The following is a 21,616-nucleotide window of genomic DNA, read 5'->3' as shown; positions in this document are numbered from 1 at the left end:
AGATCAGTGTCCAACAACAGAGCAGATGATCTAAAGAGGTCAGTTAGCCTGTCAGCTTGTGAGCGGTAGATTACAGCAATAAGGTGTTTAGAGGGGAAAAGACAGCTGAGGGAGTGGCCTCGTCCTAATCCCATTAAAGCATTTGAGTCGTCTTCACTGAGCTAATTAGGTTAATTTTCTGTCATCCTAATTACCTTAGTTGACCTAGGCAATGTCTGCCGTTAGGGCACAAGCAGGGAGCAACAGATTGGACACAGATTTACAAGAGACTGAAGTTTGCGATTGGTCATACGATCAAATTGTTGTGGCTGCTCAGAGTGTTAGGTTAAGGTCCTGTCTGAAGATGTCAGGCTTCTTGGATTGTTGAAAGCAAGGAAGTTAATCTTTCAAATGGGCTATCTGCTGACGACAGTCTGTCAATTGTAATCATTTTACGTCTGACCCAAAACATTTAGCTGAATAGATTTTTAAAGTAATGCCATCAGCCTCTTCAACCCATAGACCCTTTGGCAGGCTATGATCAAAAACTTCTATTGTTCAAAACAACTGAGCTTTATTTTACAATCAAGTCAACATCCACCATATGTCACGCTGAATATACTGAAAGCTATGAAGGTCATTGGTGCAATTATTTTTTATCTTTTGCTCATGAAATCATTATAGCGAGAAAACAAAGCGTGACAGCAGTTACGACCATAATAGCGTTCCACACAAATCAAGGAAAATGTGTGTGAAATCATACACAAGTGACCTCATAGCCAGCGATAAAAGTATCTGCATTTGAATATTTAAAACTTTATGCAATAAACTGGAACAATGGCATGACAGTTGACAGAAGGTCAGTATTTGCAACTGGAATCTGTTGAACTTTCAGTGACGGGAGACAGTAAACAAGGATGTGCTGCCTGGTGATGATTCATTGCCAGTATTTACTGTAGGAATAAACTACAACACTGACAAAAAAATTTAAAGCTGTATTTTTTGTTAACAATGAGTCAGACAATTACAGGTAGTGTGGAAGGTGTTGCTGCAGAGATTTATCACCTGACTGCAGCTCCCATCAACTCGACTAAGTGTTTCAGCATCCTTCAGCTCATTGTTCAGCCTTGTTTCCAGCTACAATAGCAAAAAAATCTCTGATAAACTGACTGCAGATTTGCTGTCCAGAACCAAACAGCAGACACTGTCAGAGACTAAGTAATGATCATTTAGCAACTACAGAATCAGATATTTCCCCTGAGGAGCTTCTGAAGGCGAAACCAAAACTGACACAAGAGTAAACATTGGACGTACATCCATCAGGTGGCCAGAAACTGCCAATGAATGCTTATGTAAGTCTGTGTAACATGATAATAATGTGGCAGTATGTTAATGTTGTTCTGCTGCTTTAAAGTGGAAATAGAGAAGTTTTTTTGCTTTAACTTATCATTATGAGGTAAATGTTCCATGTCTCACTTCCATTGGAAATAAGGACGTAGGATTGGGGGTCCGAGCGTCCTGTCTGTCTTCCCCACGTGGAGGCCTCCGACTGACGTAACCGCTCGCGTAACATCCTCGGCTCTGCTTTCAAGCGATGGAGAAGACTGATGGAGCTTCATCCTGAGCTAAAAAGGGACGAGATGGTCACAGAGTTTCTGCTGGACAGGTATTTTTAGTTTGCCTCTAATGTAACATATGCTATAACGTTATATATGCCAACACAGCATCCAGTTGCTAACAGTTAGCCTACTGTAGCCTAACATTGCCTGAGCCTCTGTATTATCTTCTTGTTTGTTGCCAGTCACCAGTACTATCTAACATTAGCGTTTATGTTATCCTATTATAAAACTCATCAGTCATCACTGACCCCGGATAAGTTTCAAAACTCCGGGGTTGCATTTGACTCTGCAGGACAGGTAACATTATGTTTAGTTTGCTTCTAATATAACATTTAACGTTATATGACAACACGGCATCCTGTTGCTAATGGCTAACATTAGCCTACTGTAGCGTAGCCTCTGAAACATTATCGTTATCTTCCTTGTGCGTTTCCACTTACTAGTAACGTTAACGCTACTATCTAACGTTAGCACTGCAACCTTATTCTAAAACTCATCATTCATCACTAGCTATGTTTCCATCCAAAAGTGATTCGAATCACTGGGAAATGCGCATTAAAAGAAATACCAATCCTGTGTGTTTTCATTAAATATACAGACTTTGGTGACTGAGAGTTTTCTGCAGAACCGGAAACAAAACAAGTCTCGCATTCTTCTTCGTCTACGTTTTCTGGCAGTTGGCAACCAGCTTGTAAATGCATTACCGCCTTCCCGACCCGGAGTGTGGATATCACCACGGAGAGAGGTGCATTACGTCAGACTTAATTCGAACATAACTGTTTCCATCCCCCGTTTTGCGAATCAGAATTTTTTCGAATCAACCAAAACCCGGCTAAAGTGAGCGTATTTTAGTTTGTGCGAATCAGGGGATTTTAATTCGAATTTTGGCATTTCCATTATAATTTTCCAATGCGATACTTCTAGGTGTGCATCTAAACAGGCTGATGGAAACATGGCTACTGACTCCGGTTGAGTTTTAAAACTCCAGGGTTGCGTTTGACTGTTTTGGTTATAACGTTACACTCGCTCTCCTCTTCCGTGTATCTAACGTTACCTTGCCAACGCCTAGGTTTATCATAGACGTCATGAGGACGTAATGGAGGAGGGGGGAGTAGGCCTTTGGAGGGAGGTGGAGTTGCAGGAGGAGGGTGTAATGGTTTTGGGTCCGTGTAGCTCTTTGGAGTGAGACGACAGGCAGAAACTCACGTCCACACGAGTGTGGGATTTCACAAATGCTCGTCGTTTATTTTTACTTAAAACTTAAAAACACTCCAACCTTACCAAGCCCGGTTGTACGGCTACTATAATTTCATACATGAACAGACTAGTTGCCACACGTATTACCATCACTGTTGTGTTGAGAGATAAAAGAAAAAGCAAGAGCACATAAGTATACGTCCGACCAGCGTTGGGTGCGCTCTCAACAGACTCGAATCATAACAGGTACTGCTTGATGACGTTGCTGCTAGGCAACACAGTATACACCATGTTAAAGGCACATTTCATATATTCGACTGTTACAAGGGGGATGGGACTTTGGAGGGAGGCGAGAGTTGTGGATGTTCAAATATTTTCTAAGTGCTGTGTGAAATGCAAGAAAGGTAAGAGTTGCTTTAAAAGAAAAAAAAGTTTTCTCTGGGCTCCATGCAGCTTTCTACTCTTTACCTGTTTACCTGTTTTCCAACCTGTCTGTGACATTTAAAGTGACACACACACAAAAAGAAAAAATAAAACCCACACAGAAAGCCATACTTATCTGCTGTGTATTCAGCTCTGGTCTACTGGCAGTGGGAGAGTCTCTAGCCTATTTTTAGCGGGTTTGCCCGTGATTAAATAACCCACATACACACTGGAAAAGGGGGATGATTAACGTGTTGAATCTAATTTGTTTACTCCATACACAAACAGAGAAAAAATACCGGTTGCTGGTGAACATGTTTTCTAGAGCCTGGCTTGTTTTTTCCCCCTGCCTCCAGTCTTTATGCAAAGGCAGGCTATTTGCCTCCTGGTTCTAGATCCACTTGCCTTCATACACACACATGAGAGTGGTTGTCTTCTCATCTAACTCTCAGTAAGAAAGTGAATAATCATATTTACCAAAATGTGGAAATATTCTTAAAGTGAGCTATATCTTCATCTGTAAGAAACAGGTACAAGACTTGCACCAACATATATACATACACCAACATAACTGGTACTTCCAAAGAGTGTAGATCCTTTATGTAACGTTGAAGGTATTTGAAAAATAAAACAGGAATATCACTGACATCAGAGTATAAATGGCTGAGCAGCTGAAAGCCATTTTTTACACTCAGTTTAATATAAGCAACATTCACTAATGTATCGTATCTTAACAGCAGACACGTGGAGAAAAAAGCTCCACTGGTGTTACAGTAAACATTTCTATTGACTCCTCTACAAACAAAGGGTTGATAGCTTGTTCACAGTGAACACGAGATAGCTGATTTGAATGACAACAACACACACCAAATGGGAAGTTTCCCACCATCTCCAGCAGGTCCTGGGCGGGGAGGAGGGCAAATATTGATCGGACTCTGCGTGTTGCTCTGGAGTCACCCCAGCAGATGTTTTTCTTTAGCAGGTTCCACTGCCCTGTGTATTTTAAATTGCTCCGTCATTCGCTCGAGGTCAAAGGCCCGAGAACGCAGAGAGTGTTGTGAGAAAGGAGAGAGAGAAATAGAGAGGGGGGGTGATTTTTCCTCTGGCCTCTGGGCCAAAGGGCAGCAGAGGCTAATGAGGAAGGAGCAGGGAGTCATGTGCGCTTGCTTGTTCACCCAGAGTTACTCCTCTGAGTTAAAGTTTAACCCCAGTTTTCACATTCCTCTGCACTTCAGCTAATGCAGTTAACACACTCCCAGACCAGTAATCAGGCCATCAAATGCTGAGAATCACCCAAATTGTTTCAAACCAAGGTCACACTTTGTAAGGACATGAAAAAAAAGAAAAATTAAAAATAGCAATGGCTGTGGAATTCTACTAATTATATTGGCTGTATGTTTCTGTCATTTATGAACACATTAACAAAAAATGCATAAAGACGTGAGCTGTTGCAGCAGTTTCATTTCATATAATGTTAAGTTTGCACGCAATATTGTGATGCACTGACTCAAGTGTCATCTGTTCAGGTCAGGAGATTATAGAAGCAGAAATGTGAATCTTTGCAAAAGAGGCGCAGCTCCTGCAGCCTACAGGGCTTAACCTGGTTGAACCTGTACATATCATCAAAGGATGTCTATGTGTGCATGTATGTCGTGTGTGTTTGCGTGTGTGTGTGTGTGTGTGCGATGTTCAGGTGAGTGTGCTGCAGGTTTGTCTGCTTCACTCTGGTGGCTCTGGACTCCTGACTGTGTTGAGAATGCACAGGCTCCGCCACAGTTGACTTCACGCTGAGAGCAGCTGCATTCCTGACCTGCAGTTCAAAGAGCACGGAACACACACACACACACACACACACACACACTCACACACACAGAAAACTCTCAGATATACAGTGTAAGGCATATGTGTGCACAAGGGCACATGCAGGCTCCACTTCAGACATACAAAACACATTTCAATGCACAGTGACACTTCTAGATCTGCTACTGCTGTGCGCAAACAAACATACATTAAATGTACTGTCTGTTTGCACACGCAGGAAAACAGAAGCTTCGAACATGGACACTCCGGTTTTAACTTCACACACCAATGTTGCAGAGACTCCAGGCAACAAAAATGTGTAGTCAAAATGTTGAATTGTCCAACTTCTTTCGTCCACACTGCACTTATCTGTGTTGTCTGCTTTATTACGACAAACTCATCACACCATTTCATTTTTCTAATAGACATGATCACACTTATCATTTGCTATCATTGTGTTGCTTCTTTTAAATTGTATTTTTCTATTTCTGTTTTTCTAAATGTTTCATTGACATCTCAAAGCTTCAGAAGTTAAGACAGCCCTGTTTTCACTCTCACTGTGTCAGAGGTTTTGTTTACATGATCCAAAGATTAAATGAACTCATGAACTTTGGAGCACACGCACAACAACAAGCCAAAGTTTACACAAAATTGTTGAAAATCTGCATTCCACAGGGAGCAGCATTTACAAAAGACGATGTACAAGCTAGCTTGACATTTCCGTAAAAATTTCTTGTTCATTGGATATTTTTGTACATGCTTCACTTTTAATGAGTCTGTTTACCCTAAAGGAGTTTCCTCTGCAACATTTCACTGATCCAGTCTTGTGGATTTGGTTTTCATGGTGTGATTGGTCACATGATATGAATGAACTCACTGGAGGTTTGCCAAACACAGAAATAAAATTGTCACCAAGCCGCAGTTTTGTTATTGAACCAAGGTTAAACATACAGTATACTGTTGTGCCAGTGCTCATATCCATTTATATGAAAGAATTATAAAATTATATCAACATATATTCAAAGATGTAAAACAGATGATATAAAAGATACATTACTGTATTTTGAGATCGGAATAGAATTAAAAAAAAATGGGCAAATATAGAAAGAATAAGAAAAAATAATTACAATAAATAAAAACTGACAAAATAAATGTGTATATTTAAATAAAAGAGACATAAAATAAAATTAAGAATAGAGATGTAATTCTGACAAGTCAGTCTGGGGACATTAATTTCTTGTCTTTATCGTCCCTCTTAGTCTTCTTAAACTTTCTTAACCTCTTCTGTTTTTCATTAACTCATTAAATTAAAATAATTTCCATAATTTACAGTGTATAAGTTTAAGCTAAAACTCAGGAACTTCTATGTGCAAGGTGACAAGTTTTATATTACATTAAAATACATTTTACAATAAAGGAGCAGCACAAATACCATTTGATTTTAGTCTGTAGCAACTCACAGTGACATTGACAAACTTATGTCTACAAATGCAACATGTTTCTGTGGTTAAGTGTCCCTGTGAAAGAAACATTAGACATTTTATTATCCTCGAAGGCTTATATTCCCCTTGTCAGAAAGGTGTTCATTGTCTCTCATTCGACAGTGCTTTGAAAAAAAAAAACAACAGATGACAGACTTCAAGTTTTTAAGCATATTTCACAACTTGAAATCTTCACAGGTTTCTGCGTAAAATATCAAACACTATCCCACATGGTCTGACCTCTGCTAATGCTCACACACAGAGGCTTAAAGGACAGCACTAATTCAACTTACAGCAGCTTAGCTCGGCCCCGATAACCTCTTAACCAAACAAAAGGCCTATCCATGCACAATGAGTCTCGCTGTGACGGATGTGGGTTAAAGTTACCTTATGCTCACATTTAAAAAAAGGCAGCGGACAGAAAATTGCATAAGAGAAATCCTTCCCCTTCCTGCAAGCCTCCCTTTTTTTAACCAACTTTGCCTCCTTGCTACTTTGACATTCAAACATCTTCTGAGAGACAAAACATGCCTTTGAAGAACACAAGGACCAAATGTTTTGTCATTCTGGGGGAATTCCTGTAAAACCATGTGATGAGCAAACACTTTTTGGTACATAGAGGTTCTTTTAACTCGGCGTGCTTGGAAGTGAATACCTCCTCTGTGGGTTTCTTTTTTTTTCCTCATGCTTTTGGAGGCTGTTATTGGAAACCTTGGTTGCAGGCCCTGATTGTTTATTTTGTCCTCCCTTCACATGACAATGCTGTTGGCATGACAGACAAAGCAGGGCAGAAATTACTCAGGAGCACTGCCAACTGCCAAGACGATCAATGAGTGACTCTGCAAATTATAGTTAGGTCTGTAAAACAGGAGCAGTATGTGCATGTAGCAAGACCTTTGTCAGATTTAGCCTATCTTAAAGGAGCAGTTCACCAATTTTACATATGGAGCTCAGAGGAGAAGTACTACGCACCGCCTCTTAAACAAAATACATCTATATACCACTAATTTGCCTCAGCAAATATGTATGCAGTGATGCAAGGATTAAGTGTTATCTAGCAAAGTGCAAAATGTTAATCCTGAACATACCAGTAACATGTTTACTGACAGTGTATCTCATTGGTTTTCTTACCATTTCCACATAGCAACTGAGGCATGATGAAACATTTTTGTGGTTGCAGGAATCAGGATGTGAACCTCTGGACTTGGCTGCCACTGTCAAAGTCCTGCACGTTGTACACCCATCATCCACCACAAGCACCTCCCTGTGACTTTTGTGCACTTCAGAAAGATGGCGCCTCTTTTTCAGGAAAAAAAATCCAGGAAACAATTACATTTCCCATCAAAATGTAAGTGGGGAAATAAACTATATAAAAGTATATAACTAAGGGCTGGATCATGCTGGAAAGAGTTTTTATGATGTGTCACAGGAAATCAAAACTGTTTGTGATGAAGTTAGAGAATAATTGGTGACTAAAAAAGGTAACTCTATTTTTACATGTTTTTGTGTTTAAGTGTCAAATGGATACAACAATCTATGAAACTGGTCAAGTATTAAATGAGAGGGCTGCAGACAGCAGACGTGAAACATGGCTCCAGTGTAACCACTTGGTTCGTACCCTTAATGTACGTCCACTAAAAGCACTTGTTTTATTTTGTTAAAGAGTAAGATCCATTTTGTTTAATCAGAACCAGCCCTGACATGGCCATTGCCAAAGCCACCAAACTCCATGAATACACAGTAATTTTATCATCGTAAAACACACTTCGTTCAAAGTCGACAGGCACAAAATAAAACTCACAGAAACCATCTTGGTTCCAACAATCACCAACTCTGGTTTGGCTGAAATTAAACCCTTAATTCGCCCAGCTGAATGTGTAAATGTGCTGGCTCTATACATGCTGAAATTACTGTTTATTTAGATGGAGTCTGATGGCTTTAATTTCTGGTTAATTGCAAGTTTGTGATGGGAGGTGAACTCCGATCTCCTCCATGAAAGTTGTGTGTGCTACACCAACACCACCATGTACTTTCCACCTCACTGCATATAGGGCACACTGCTACACTTCCTGAGTTGGCTCTGAACATTGGTGTTTGATGTAAAGTTTGAAATGTAGAATCATCCAGTTCCTATGCTTGTAAAACATGGATTAATGTCAGAATATCTCAGCTTTTCTTTACTGATTTTGACATTTCCTGTTTTAATCCGACTCGCAGGTGCAACAACTTTTATGGGGACACAACTCTATTTCAGAATGTGGACGTAAACATGGTCAATACTATACAGGATGCAGCAGTTGAGCGGGATCTCTGACATCCTTCACACAGACCTGTGAGTGTGTGCAGCAGGTGTGAAAAGGAGCCGGCGGCGTATCATGTAACCTTTTGACAAGTTGCTCAACAACAACAAGCCCTCCCTGTTATTATTATTGGGTCAACAAAGTCAGAGGAATTCTTTGGGATTAGAGTGAAGTGGAGAACATGAGTGTGTGTGCCATGCGTTCGCTGTGTGTCGACCCGAGGCCGCCCTCTTTGTCTCATGGCAGTGTTGGGGTTAACTCCCCCTTTGCTCCCAGGCTGGCCCGGGGTCAGGGGGGAAACAGGCCGCCAGTCAGGCAGCCAGGCATTCTTTCTATGTGTGTGTGTGTGTGTGTGTGTGTGTGTGAGCAGCCCACTCTGTGCTCTTTGACTCCGCTGGCCTTATAAGGCATCCAGTGCCATGGCAACGGCAGGGCTTGAATAGCAGTGTCAAATCCCTCAGCACACAGACACACGCTCACTCTCCCTAAAGGAGGGAGCGAGGCAGAGACACAGAGAGGGGATTGAGAGGAGCAGGAGAGGAGGCTATCTCTGGGCTGCTCTCCACTGCAGCGTCTGGCTTTCACTAAAAGGTCTATGACCGTGTTTTTCCTGCGCTTGTTTGCCTAATTTATTCCTGCCGGGGCCAGCAGAAAGAAAGGGAGGAAAAGAAGAAGAAGGAGAAAAAAAAGACGGGCAGAATAGTAAAGAGTGCAACAGTACACCCTGACTCGCTGACTGGGAATGCAGAGAGGTTCTGGCCTCTGGTTGTTACTGCTGGATGGACAAGCACTGACAAAACAAGAAACAACACTTTGTGGAGCTTTGAGAGAGGAGGAGATTTCTCAACTCTGCCTTTTTGTTTTGGCTCTTTTTTTTCTCTGTGACATTTGAGCCTCTGACACTACAGACTCTGAAGAGCTGGAAGAGCCACAAGACAACATTTCACAGGAGAGGACGTCTTATTTGCTGAACTTTGTTGCTGCAGACATTATTCCATGAGTAAAAGGAGTGTATTGTCTTAACACTTCTTATTTCACTGGATCTTTCTGGCTATTTATTGGGCACAGGGGTGATCCTGAGCCAAAAGTTGAAGTAGCCCTGTGGTCATCTCCTCTCTGAATGCCAAAGAAATAAAACCAAAATTCTCCATGAGTCTTTTTTTCTCTTGGGACATATGACTGAGCATTTCCAGAGCAAAAATATTATCTTAATTCTCCTCTTCATCACAGTCACGTCTGCTTCTATAACAGCCTCGACAAGTCAAGAGTGAGTCTGGACTAGAACTGCCTCAGATCAGCAGATAACACCTCTGCACGGCAGGAACTGGTTGGACTCGTTTAGAAGTTGGAGGAGAGGGCAGGGCAGTTTAACCCTGCCTGAGGGAGAGTTGTGTTTTATTTTCCTCCCACTTGCTTGTCCTTTTGGGAGAAAGTCAAGCGCTGAGAGAGGGGCAGAGCTTCTTTTTCATTTGGAGAGCGACTGTTTTGTTCCTTGTCACTATGCTTGAGGATAGGTGAGTTTCTTTTTAACGTCTGCCAGTTGGGGGGGGGAGACGGAACGAGAAAGTGGGAGGGAGGGAGAAAGAAAGAAAGAAAGAAAGAGGGAGTCAAAGTGTAATTTATTGTTTCCAGTGAAAAGAGCAAGGCTGCACCCTTTTCTCCTGCTTGAACTCTGAACCATGCAATGTGTGTCTGAAGTTTTCTCAGAGCTCGGGAGCCATTGATCGGAGGTCAGGGCAAAGAACACGAGGGTGAAAGACAAGAACAGTAAGAGCAGAGGGATTAAGGAAGAGCGAGAGAGAAAACAGCACTGGGAGGGACCTTCAGGTCATTACAACCAGACGGCAAAGGGGAGAAAGGTCAACACGAGAGAGTTTGGGACAGCTTTTTGTCCCACTTCTTGATCTTCTTGGACAAAACTGCCTTTTAAACAAACCTGGAGCCACTGTTTTCTTGTCTGAAAACACTTTTTAGACTTTGAGGGGAAGTTGAAAGCTGGGGGACAGGGCGGGTCTGTGTATGATCCACTCACGGGGCTGTGTGTCTCAGAGAATATGGCCATGGTGAGCGGGGGATGGGGCAACCCCAACGGGGACACTAATGGACTGGGGGAGAAGGCTTACCTGAGGAGGGAGGAAGAGGACGGCTCACCTCAGCCCGGGAGCAGCGATGTGGACGTCGGGGACGAGGACAAAGCCTGCGTGGTGGACTGTGTGGTGTGCGGGGACAAGTCCAGCGGGAAGCACTACGGCGTGTTCACCTGCGAAGGCTGCAAGAGCTTCTTTAAGAGGAGCATCAGACGAAACCTGAACTACTCTTGCAGGTAAGGGCTGCTGGGAGATTCAGGGTGATGTCATATCTTTCTTAGAGTTTAAACAGTGCATTTATTTTGCTCGTTATTCTTGTTGGACTTAAATGTCTTTTTTTGGTGAAACTAAACTTTAAATTTTACTCTACAGTTAATAAATGATGTGTAACACACCGTGACATAGTTGTAATTGTTTATTAGTGTATTTGTCAACAGATATAACTCCTCCTGATGCTCCTTTAAGTGGAGGTTGGTGTAAAATCAGATAATGAGTAGAGTAATACACAGTTATAATAATCTAAGATATGTTTTAATAAGCGAAGTTCCAATTTTTGACACATACTGTACATTAATTACACTTCAAATGTCCTTTTATCTGTGTAAAAACTACATTATAGAGTGTAATAAACCATTAAGTAAATGTTTATATAGTGCTTATAAGTGTGGTGAGGGTACCATAAAGTGTTACTGTCTCTTTTTTAAGCCATTATATATATAGTCGTTCACATTCATGAAAAGACGCAGCAGATTAGTCCATTTCTCACTCCAGAGTGATATGCTCCAACCTTGGGTATTTCTTACAAACAGCCTTAGGGAGAAAGAAAAAAAAGAAAAGAAAAGAAATGAAAGCCCTGAAGGTCAGTCATGTGAGGATGGATTGCTTCAGAAGGTCAACATTCCCATTATTCTTCACCACAGGAACACTATGTTGCAACTCAATTCTCTGCTCTTACTAAGACGACTCCCGGCCTCTGAATATAGTTATTTCTTCCACATAATAATGTGCTAATGCTGAATGGAAGATGTCTTTTCAGTCAGTTCGTCACCTCCAGGACTAAAAAGGGCTCTCTGTGAAATGTTGGCAGACCTCATCCTGCTGTAAAAGGCAATGCAAGGGTGTGTAAGGCCGATGATTTACAAAGGTCACACAGCCTTGATAGCTTTTCACCCACACTAGCTCACACAGTTTACTCACCATAGGGGTCAGTGACTGGGAGTGAAAAATGGCTCTGGATTCTTTGACTCTGAACGACCCACACAACCCCAGCGACACACCACCATGACCTCTGCCACACTTCATATAAACACAACTACTGAACAATATTTATAATATAACATTAAGTAAAATAGAATAAAGGGAACGTGTTGCTCTGCAGAGGAGGATGGCTAGAAGGAGCGCATGTTGGCACAATGGCATCCTGCCTCACATCTGTCTGCTGCAGATGCACTATCCTTGCCTGATATCAGACAGAATTGTGAACATGTTACACTGCGTTTCCAGTCAACTGAAATTCAGTGAAATGGGTGGATTTAAAAGTGTGGACCCAGGCAGGCACTATCCTCAACCTGGACGTGTAACTAGTATAAATAAGTTTATTAGTATAATATTGTAGCATTAAATACAAAGTATTCAATTCAATTTTATTTATAAAGCCAAATATCACAAATCACAATTTGCCCTGAGAAGTTGATGTCTGAGTAAATGTCTTATGTACAGTAATCCATATGACAAAATGATACATAAAGAATAGTTAATATAACATTATAATGTTTCTAATATCAATATATTAATCATACAATTTTTTTGTACATGGATATGATTTCATATAATACCAGCCTATACTATAGGCTCTACCAGTGGTGTAATATTAATTGCAATTGGACACCTCAGCGGTTTGGGACATATACAAGCAATATTCATAAATTGTTTTGTTTTGTTTAGCTCCTATATTAAATCCATGTGCAAGAAAAATGGTTTAGTCTCCATTTTGTTTGTCAAGTCCTAACTTGACAATAATCATAGCCATTAATGCAAAAAATAAACAAAATAAAATAAAATAAAATCCAACATTTCCTAAGTTTGCTGCAGCACTTCAAACATTTTTATGTCCTGCCCCATCCAGGTTGTGATTGGTCAGTTCAAGAAAGTGACATTTAAGAGTGCTTCTGTCTTACCGCTTAAGCTGCAGAACCTCCAACAGTTGAACTGGTATCACTGGGATAACTGGGCTCTCTGCTGCCGGTACCTCCAGACTCAGTCAATCACACAGCACTTGCTTCATTAAATATGTATATGTTGCGTTGAGTCTCACCTGCCCATTTGTCAACGGGGATATCTCTCAGTGCTCCTGCTGGCCAGTCCGACTCTGAGTGAGGGGAGGAGAAAGAGAAGGAGGGAAATGAGGAAGACAAAGATGTGAATGCGAACTTATTTTCCCTACATAAAAGTTTTATAAGTCTTTGTAGCTATTAGGAAATTAGCCGTCGGTATATGTTGGCAAATATCTGTTGCTCTTCTCACACAGTTTCATCTTTTGTTCCCTTTCTGCAGATCAAATCGAGAATGCCAAATCGACCAGCATCACCGCAACCAGTGCCAGTACTGTCGTCTGAAGAAATGTTTCCGTGTAGGAATGCGCAAAGAAGGTATCAAAGCTTCTCACTTCTGTGCACAACAGGTTAAAGGTTTTTTTTAGGTTTAGTAGAAACTGCAAGGAAAAATGTAAGGCTAAACCTCCTCATAGAAACACCTGAGGTTATTGTTTTGGCCTACTTTTAGGTTTCACAGTGGTAGAAGATTCTTTAGGCTACTTGAAGCAGCACGAGTTGCCATTTATATCTTTACAATGGATTCAATGACTTTGTGTGCTTGACTCTGTAGTTACCCTTAGCTCTAAGGGCCATTTTAGTGTCTTTCAGCTCCATGTTTTGGCTTTACAACTTTCTCATTATTCATGTTTCCACAAGCAACATGCAGAGGTTTTCAATAACACCAAAAAAAAACGTCCAAATACCACCACCAACAGCAGACGGACAAAATTAAGGACTAGCTGTTGAACACAGTGAAGTGTTTAGCTGCTAAAGAATGAGATCTTTCCCTCGGGAGTTGGTTGAGACCAAAAGCAGTTAGAAGAGAGTGAATACCGGACTCACCTCAAACAAGCACTAATGTAGCTCCGTAACTGCTGTGTGTGTAAATGAGTAAACACTTGCCAACACATTTGTCATATCAACTTAAAATGTGATAATTCTGTATGTCAGTGTTTGTTTACAGCTTGACCTGCTGCCCCCTAGTGGCAAAATAGTCTGATGCATGTCTGAGTAAAAGTAGAAAAAGTAGAAACTGTGAATAAACTCCTATAAAAGTAAAGTATCTCCACCAAAAATTTTATTTATGGAAAGTCAGCAAACATAAGCATTGCAGAATAATACATATTTTTACTGATGGAATGTGTAAGCAGCATTTTAATGTTGTATCTAGTTGAGATGGAGCTTGTTTTATCTATTTTGTAAACTGTTGGATAGTTTCGTCTTTATTAATTTATCATATTTTATAATGTAATCATATACAGTATTATTATATGTATTATTATATAACACTGATTGATCTTCAGAGTAACTGCAGCTGTCATATAAATGCAGTGAAGTGTCAAAAATGAATACAAGAAAAGTGGAATAGATGAATAAAGTAGCATAATGTGGAAGTCAAACAAAGTACAAATACCTCAACGTTGTATTTAAGTACAGTAACTTACCTACTTGAATAAATGTTCGTAGTCACTTTCCAGCGCTGAGGTTTATACCAGTAATATCCGATTCGTGTACACCCTGCAGCAAAGCACAAATACCCAGAGAGGCACATACAAATACATAAACATCAGAAATGTGAAATCCACAGAGAAAACGCTGACTTTGACAGAAACAGCCACTGACATTTACCAGTGATCCAAGCACAATATTTATACTGTCAACCAAAGCATGTTTTCACCTCAGAGCTCGACTCCCTGTAGCTGTTGAGCTTCAGGGAGGAGGAAACAGCCATGTTTGATTTGCATAACAGAAAAAACAACAAGTTGACAAGTTCACTCTGTCAAACCCCACTGAGACGTCTATGTCTCTGTGTATGTATGTGTCTATATATATCCATTTAATTACAGTTCTAATTTGCTTAGTTTCTGCAAGCTTGATTAGTAGTAAGAAGAGATGATTCGCGTCTCCCCTGGTGTAATTATTTTTCATTCCAGCAATCCTACCCTCATTATCACATCACAAACTACTTCAGAAGCTTCTCTGATTGTATTCTAGTCGCCTGTAAAAGTGCTTGTATTTCAGTCTGTGTCAGTGGACACCACGAGCCGCTGTCCTATACATAATGTGCACTGAGGTGACAGTGTGCCAGGGGTTATATTGAGCATGGTTATTAATGAACCATGCAGACCGCAGCCCATGACGCAGGTTGCTCTGTTTCCACATTACCTGGAAAAGTCTGTTTCACCTTTAACACAGTCAGGGAAGCACGTGCTACTTTAAGTGAGATTTTAGTAACTATAGTATATTTACTACAATTTTAATCAGCCAGCGGTGTTCATTAAAGTTTGGTGCAGGGAGGACAGCTGTGCATTAACCTCAGACAGAGCGCTCACAGAATATAATCACTAAGCACCATAATAATGTCAAGGAGTCTAATTATTTAACTGCAATCAGTGTCTCATGATTGTATTGTTTAAATGAAAACAATATCATACTATTAATAGCTATTTGTAAGAGTGATTCTGTTAAAGGTTCACTCAGGGATATATTTTAACATCTTAATTTTAGATATGCTGGTGTAGTGCATCACATATGCTGTCCACAGAAAACTTAACGAAGTTAATATTTTTGGCATTAGTTTCCCAAAATTCACCTTGTCTGAACCGATCCGACTGCATACAATCAAGCCGCAGGAGAGAACCAAGAAGACCTAATGTTGTTAGTGAGCGCCAGTTTGAAAAAATTATACCAAATATACTTTGGTTGGCGTAAAACCACACAATGGTAAACAAGTAAATTAATTGCAAAATGCGCAGATGGAAAACTGTGGACGGAGATGCAAGAACTTGTTTTAACAAATAAATCATTTTAAAAACATTAATGAAATTTATAAATTTATATATCATTACCCTGTTGTTAAAATGTCGTTACATTTGGTGAAGAGCTTGTTAAGGACTAGAAACTCAAACTTTAGGACTTGGAACTTGACTCGTGACGTAACTGCAAAGACTTGAGACTAACCTGTGACTTGAAGAACAATGACTTGATCCCACCTCTGTTAAAAACCCACTGGATTATTGTTCACAGAAAGCTGTAAACAAAGTTTATTGGGGGTGGTTTTCACAGAGCAGCAACATTATGTTCTATAAATGTTTAAATGATGGGAAAACACTTACAACTCTAAATCCATTTTCCACAACCACCAAATCCCAATTCAAACTTGAAGATGTGATTAACTGAGTACTTGAATCAAAAGAGAACCACAAAACACTTCAGAGAAGAGGGCTTGTTGCTCAGACAACATATATCTCCACCAAGGCTCCACAATCCAATAATAATGTAATATTTTCTTTTAATAGTAATAAAAGATGTTCAGTCCTCAAATCTGATATTTATCGTGTTGTCTCTGCAGCAGTCCAGAGGGGCCGAATCCCTCCATCTCACTCAGGTATCAGCCCCAACTCCCTGGCAGGTGGCGTTGGAGGTGCAGGGCCAGGTCACATTGGGGCGGACTACTTCAACGGGCAGCCAGTGTCAGAGCTCATCTCCCAGCTCCTCCGGGCTGAGCCGTACCCCAGCAGCCGCTACGGGACCCCTTACAGTCAGGCACAGATGCAGGCATCTGCGAGCGGAGCCCCCGTCATGGGCATCGACAGCATCTGTGAGCTGGCCGCCCGACTCCTCTTCAGCACCATCGAGTGGGCAAGAAACATCCCGTACTTCCCAGAGTTGCCAGTCTCAGAGCAGGTGAGTCAAGACACACCTGCTGACTTATTACTTTCTCTCCTTTGTTTTTCTTTTATTGGTTTTCTGTGCTTATTATTATTTTTAAGGATTTTTTTGGGGCATTTTACACCTTTATCAGACTGAAATGGGCAGAGAGAGGAGTATGACATGCCTCAAAGATCCCCATGCTAGAACTGAACCCTGGAGGACATGGCCCTATCCCAAATCCTTACTCTAATAAGCGACCCTTTCTTATTCCCAATCAACCCCACAGGTAGCGCTGCTGAGGCTGAGCTGGAGTGAGCTCTTCATCCTGAACGCAGCTCAGTCTGCTCTGCCTCTACACATGGCTCCTCTGCTGGCAGCTGCCGGGTTCCACTCATCTCCCATGTCTGCCGAGCGTGTGGTGTCCTTCATGGACCAGGTCAGGGTTTTCCAGGACCAGGTGGACAAGCTGAACAGGCTGCAGGTGGACACAGCTGAGTACAGCTGCCTCAAAGCCATTGCACTCTTTTCACCAGGTAAGCGAGGCCATCTGAGTGATTGAAGCTGCTGTAACTGGATGTCTTTGCTGTAAACTGATCCCAGGTGTCTTTATAGAAAAAACAAAACTGTCTGTATGAGGTCTTGCGCAGGGTTCAGGTTTCTGGGCCAGCAAGACATAAAATCCCCACCAGCACCAGGGATCCTTTGATTTGACCAAATGTAGCCTCTGACCTCGCTGAAGGGGGACAAACAAAGACAGCATTTCTTTGAAATGATAAAGCTGATGTATGCTAATTCACTTTCTTGCTTAGAGTCATCTGAGAAGGTCGATACCACTTCTAACTCCATTGAATATGAAGCTACAGCCAGGAGATGTTAGCTTAGCTTAGCATAAAGACTGTAAACAGAAGGAAACAGCAAACCTGACTCTGTACAAAGATGACAACATCTACCTACCAGCACCTCTAAAGCTCAAAATAATTAGCACGTTACATCTTGTTTGTGTAATCAAAGTCTAAGAGAGTTATGTGACTATTTCTTGGGCAAGTGCAGACTTCTTTTGAGCTGCCGGTGGGAAGATTTTGTTATCTTTGTACAGAGCCAGGCCAGCTATTCCTGTATTCCCAGTTGTTGTACTAAGCTATGCTAACTCACTATTGGCTATATATTTATATTTATTATACAGATATGATGGTAGGATCTTCTCTGCAAGAAAGCAAATAAGCATATAAAGTAATATAGCCACAAGTATAAAAAATCAAAAAGTGATAACCCTGTACATCTCTGCCTCACAGATGCATGTGGTCTGACGGACCCAGCCCACGTGGAGTCCCTGCAGGAGAAGGCCCAGGTGGCCCTAACGGAGTACGAGAGGTTGCAGTACCCCAACCAGCCCCAGCGCTTCGGCCGCTTACTGCTGCGCCTCCCAGCTCTGCGCGCCGTGCCGGCCAACCTCATCTCCCAGCTCTTCTTCATGCGGCTGGTGGGCAAGACACCCATCGAGACGTTGATCCGAGACATGCAGCTGTCAGGGAGCTCCATCAGCTGGCCCTACGTACCAGGACAGTGAAACCCGTTGACTCCAGAGTGAGACAGACTGAGATCAGACTGGGAGGAATCAGAGCTCACAAAGATTACATACAAAGTACAAACTGAATGTTTTCAACACAAACCGGGATCCATGATTGTTTAAGGTTCTTGTTTGTGAATGTAGAGGTCAGCTTTTTCCCACATTAGCTCTGTAAAGTTTGGTGGGTGTCACACCGAAGCTGCTTTCAGGGAAACAAAATGTGTAATTGTCTTTATATAAATGTGTGTGTGTGTGTGTGTGTGTGTGTGTGTGTGTGTGTGTGTTTGCAGCACTTGTCAGTTTGGCTCTGACCTTCGTCTGATCTCTGTCCGTCTCACTCTGGACAAAAACACAGGGCTCTAATTAAAATGCAGACTCTAACATGAGGCCATGTGCCTGTACTACCTCCTCCCATATCACCCCTAATGTGACTCAGTTTGAACCCAGGCTCTATGTGTGTGTGTGTGTGTGTGTGTGTGTTTGTGTTTGTGTTCTCCCTCTGCTTTGTTTTTGAAAATAAAGCCATAGCAGTGCCATCTTTACAGGCCGAGCTTTATACCTGGGACATGTCGTGCAGATCAGTCGTGTCATGTTTGATATGTGGGATGAAATATCAGACTTTGTTACCAAATGTGTTTGTGAAGACTGCAGTGTGTCACCTTGTACAGCATGAAAACGAAAAAGAGGCATGGGCATTGTATATTGTACTATATGAAGCACTACAAGACATATTTTGTGTGTTATGTACTTAAAAGGAATAGTTAAACATTTTGGGTAATACGCTTATTTGCTTTCTCACAGAGTTAGATGAAAAGATTGATCGCACTTATATGTCTGTACAGTGAATATGAAGCTACAGCTAGTAGCTGGTTAGCTTAGCTTAGCATAAAAACTGAAAACAGGGGAAACAAGTAGCCTGGCTGTGGCTGAAAAGAATAAAATCAGCCTGCCAGCACACCTAAACTCATTAACATATGTTGCCACCTCTGTTTAATCTGCAAAAACCTGTTTTCTTTCTGGAGTCTCCACTGGTTGCAAAAGTCAGCCGAATATCCCACTAAAAAAACAGCAATTTGACTTTTTTTACACGTAATTTTCAACAAATTAATACAACTTTTTAATTAGTGAGTTTTAAAAGTGCTAGTAGGCCGATTTTGTAACCTTTGGACAGAGACAAGTTAGCCGTTTCCCCAATTTCCAGTCTTTATGCTAAGCTAAGCTAACCAGCTGTTGGGTCCAGCTCCATTTTTACTGTACAATAGGTAAAAAAGTGAATAACCGAATTCCATAAAATGTTGAGCTGCTCCTTTAATATATAGTATATTACACAGTCATGTTCTTGCAGTAGTAATCGACAGGAAGTGGAGGTGAACGTACTGAAACACACCCTGGCTCCTCAGACAGTCACATCCCTGTCAAACATTGTTACCTCATGTTTTATACATCAAAGACAAAGATTGTATATCCATGTGCTAAAGATAAATATAAAGGGATCAAAGTATCTTTATCACAAAAACCATAAACACTAATGTTCCCTTATAGACGCGTCTGTCCATCGGACTTTGGCCAAAATATATTTGAAAATGTTTTGAAATGTGATGTTTAATGTAAGTTTGATATCTAATTTACAGAAACACTGAGTTAAGTGACCCTTTGGACTTATCTCTGCAAACAGGAGACTCTTTCCTTTGCTTTTCTAAAGTTAGAGGTAGTTCATTTAATTTCTTTTTCACATTTGTCTCCTTTAAAAAAAAAAAAGCTATCTGTGTGAAAGCACAGCCTGAAGTGGGCAGAGGTCACTCTCAGATAATTATTATGCTTATGCAAGGTACTCCACGTGTTGTAAGTATTGTAAAGGTTATGGTGTTTGTTGGTACTGAGATAAAGGGTACCAAGTAGTCACATTCGTGAGTGTTATTGCCATGAAATTCAGCTCAATGTGACAAATGTTTTTCTTGCCAAATTACCTGACTGAAAGAAAAGACAATGTGGGGGACAAACGTGTTTTTGGTATGACTGTTTTTTTGTATTATTCATAAAGAAAAGGCAACAGTCATCTCTGATGCTGTCAGACAATTTCATCTACAGCTCTTCGTGCTGTCCTTGAATCACTTTGTGTCATTTGTTGGAATATAGTGATTTGACTGTTTAGCTTTACTCTGAAAAGACGCATGTTTCGATGACCATGCCAAAACTTAAAAATGCAAAAGACGTTCAAATGGCTGACTGGTTATTTTTTTGCATTACTAGAAATAAAAGTATGCACATTCCTTCTCTGGATGACTTGAGTATGTGAGGCATTAAAACACTGCAAACATCTATAAAACTCATAAACACTTTGCTAGTAATTTAAAGTTCCCGATTGAAGCTGAGGTCAATAATTGTCTATTTAATTAGTCAAAAGAAGCAAAAAATGTCAGATATTTCTGGGCTCCAGCTTCATATTGTGAGGACATTCTGCTTTACAGTGTTTAATATCACTCTAAATTAAACAGGTTTCTGTTTTGCAGTGTTTATCGGACAAAACAATATTTGAAGATGTCGCCTTTTTAACTAATGGTAACATTTTATAGACAAAATTATTAATAAATTAATTGCAAAATACTGATACTACTGATAATGAAAATTATCATTAGGTACAACTCTGTTTTTGATATTAGACATACACATTTGCATTAAACTTGCAAATTTGCCTCAAGGGGCTTTACAAGCAGCACAGCACATGACACCCTCTGTCCATGCCATCCTGATTGGATAAAGAAAAACAAAAAAAACTTTTAACAGGGAAAAAATTGAAGAAACTTATGTAACAGGAACAGGTAGGATCTATTTCCCAGGATGGACAGGTGTGCAAGAGATTTTGTGTGTACAGGATGACAAAATTATAGACAGACTGTAAACATATACTAGGAAGAATGGATCCGGGACGATGTCAAGTAACTTGTCGCCAAACAGATAGAGCCTGAGCCACACCACCGCCGCTCAACCATGTAACCTGGAAAGATGACACTACACAAACACATGAGAGGCAAAACTGAAGCACATCATTCACACAGATAAGAGAATAAAACAAACACAGTGAGGGAGAGAGAAAGAGGCAGCAGGAGAGGCTGAAGCTCCTGGAGAATAGAGATCCAGATCCAAACATCTGGAATGAGTTATGAACAGTCAGGGGAGAGAAAGGTCCCAGGACGGGC

At 40.9% G+C, this 21,616-nt stretch overlaps 1 protein-coding gene and 1 long non-coding RNA gene across 3 annotated transcripts; both read left to right on the top strand.

Moving 5' to 3' along the window:
- The first annotated feature begins 1,578 nt into the window (after nucleotides 1–1,578).
- On the top strand, nucleotides 1,579–8,964 carry LOC125895837 (uncharacterized). Its single transcript, XR_007450210.1, has 3 exons — nucleotides 1,579–1,645; nucleotides 7,680–7,847; nucleotides 8,717–8,964. It is a non-coding gene; the product is annotated as an uncharacterized LOC125895837 (long non-coding RNA).
- Nucleotides 8,965–9,263: 299 nt separating this feature from the next.
- Nucleotides 9,264–20,697, top strand: LOC125895763 (nuclear receptor subfamily 2 group F member 6-like). Of its 2 annotated transcripts, XM_049587857.1 has the most exons (6): nucleotides 9,264–10,313; nucleotides 10,498–11,122; nucleotides 13,440–13,534; nucleotides 16,551–16,885; nucleotides 17,139–17,385; nucleotides 18,145–20,697. In XM_049587857.1, the coding sequence occupies exons 2-6, from the start codon at nucleotides 10,854–10,856 to the stop codon at nucleotides 18,417–18,419; spliced, it is 1,221 nt and encodes a 406-aa protein (XP_049443814.1). In that variant the 5' UTR covers nucleotides 9,264–10,313; nucleotides 10,498–10,853; the 3' UTR covers nucleotides 18,420–20,697. The 2 variants fall into 2 exon arrangements, with proteins under 2 accessions (XP_049443814.1, XP_049443813.1); XM_049587856.1 differs by lacking the exon at nucleotides 9,264–10,313 and having other exon boundaries at nucleotides 10,322–11,122.
- Nucleotides 20,698–21,616: the final 919 nt, after the last annotated feature.

This window comes from Epinephelus fuscoguttatus, linkage group LG10 (genome assembly GCF_011397635.1).
Source record: "Epinephelus fuscoguttatus linkage group LG10, E.fuscoguttatus.final_Chr_v1".
In the NCBI taxonomy this organism is placed as follows: domain Eukaryota; kingdom Metazoa; phylum Chordata; class Actinopteri; order Perciformes; family Serranidae; genus Epinephelus; species Epinephelus fuscoguttatus.
The sequence above is the reverse complement of the archived record's forward strand: the minus strand, read 5'-3'. Positions and strand labels throughout refer to the sequence as shown.

What these genes read in the sequence shown, in the direction of transcription:
- LOC125895763 (XM_049587857.1), top strand. Translation starts at nt 10,854, where the DNA reads ATGGCCATGGTGAGCGGGGGATGGGGCAACCCCAACGGGGACACTAAT. An exon ending in AACCTGAACTACTCTTGCAG is followed by an intron (nt 11,123 to 13,439) that starts GTAAGGGCTGCT and finishes CCCTTTCTGCAG; the next exon opens with ATCAAATCGAGAATGCCAAA. An exon ending in TGTAGGAATGCGCAAAGAAG is followed by an intron (nt 13,535 to 16,550) that starts GTATCAAAGCTT and finishes TTGTCTCTGCAG; the next exon opens with CAGTCCAGAGGGGCCGAATC.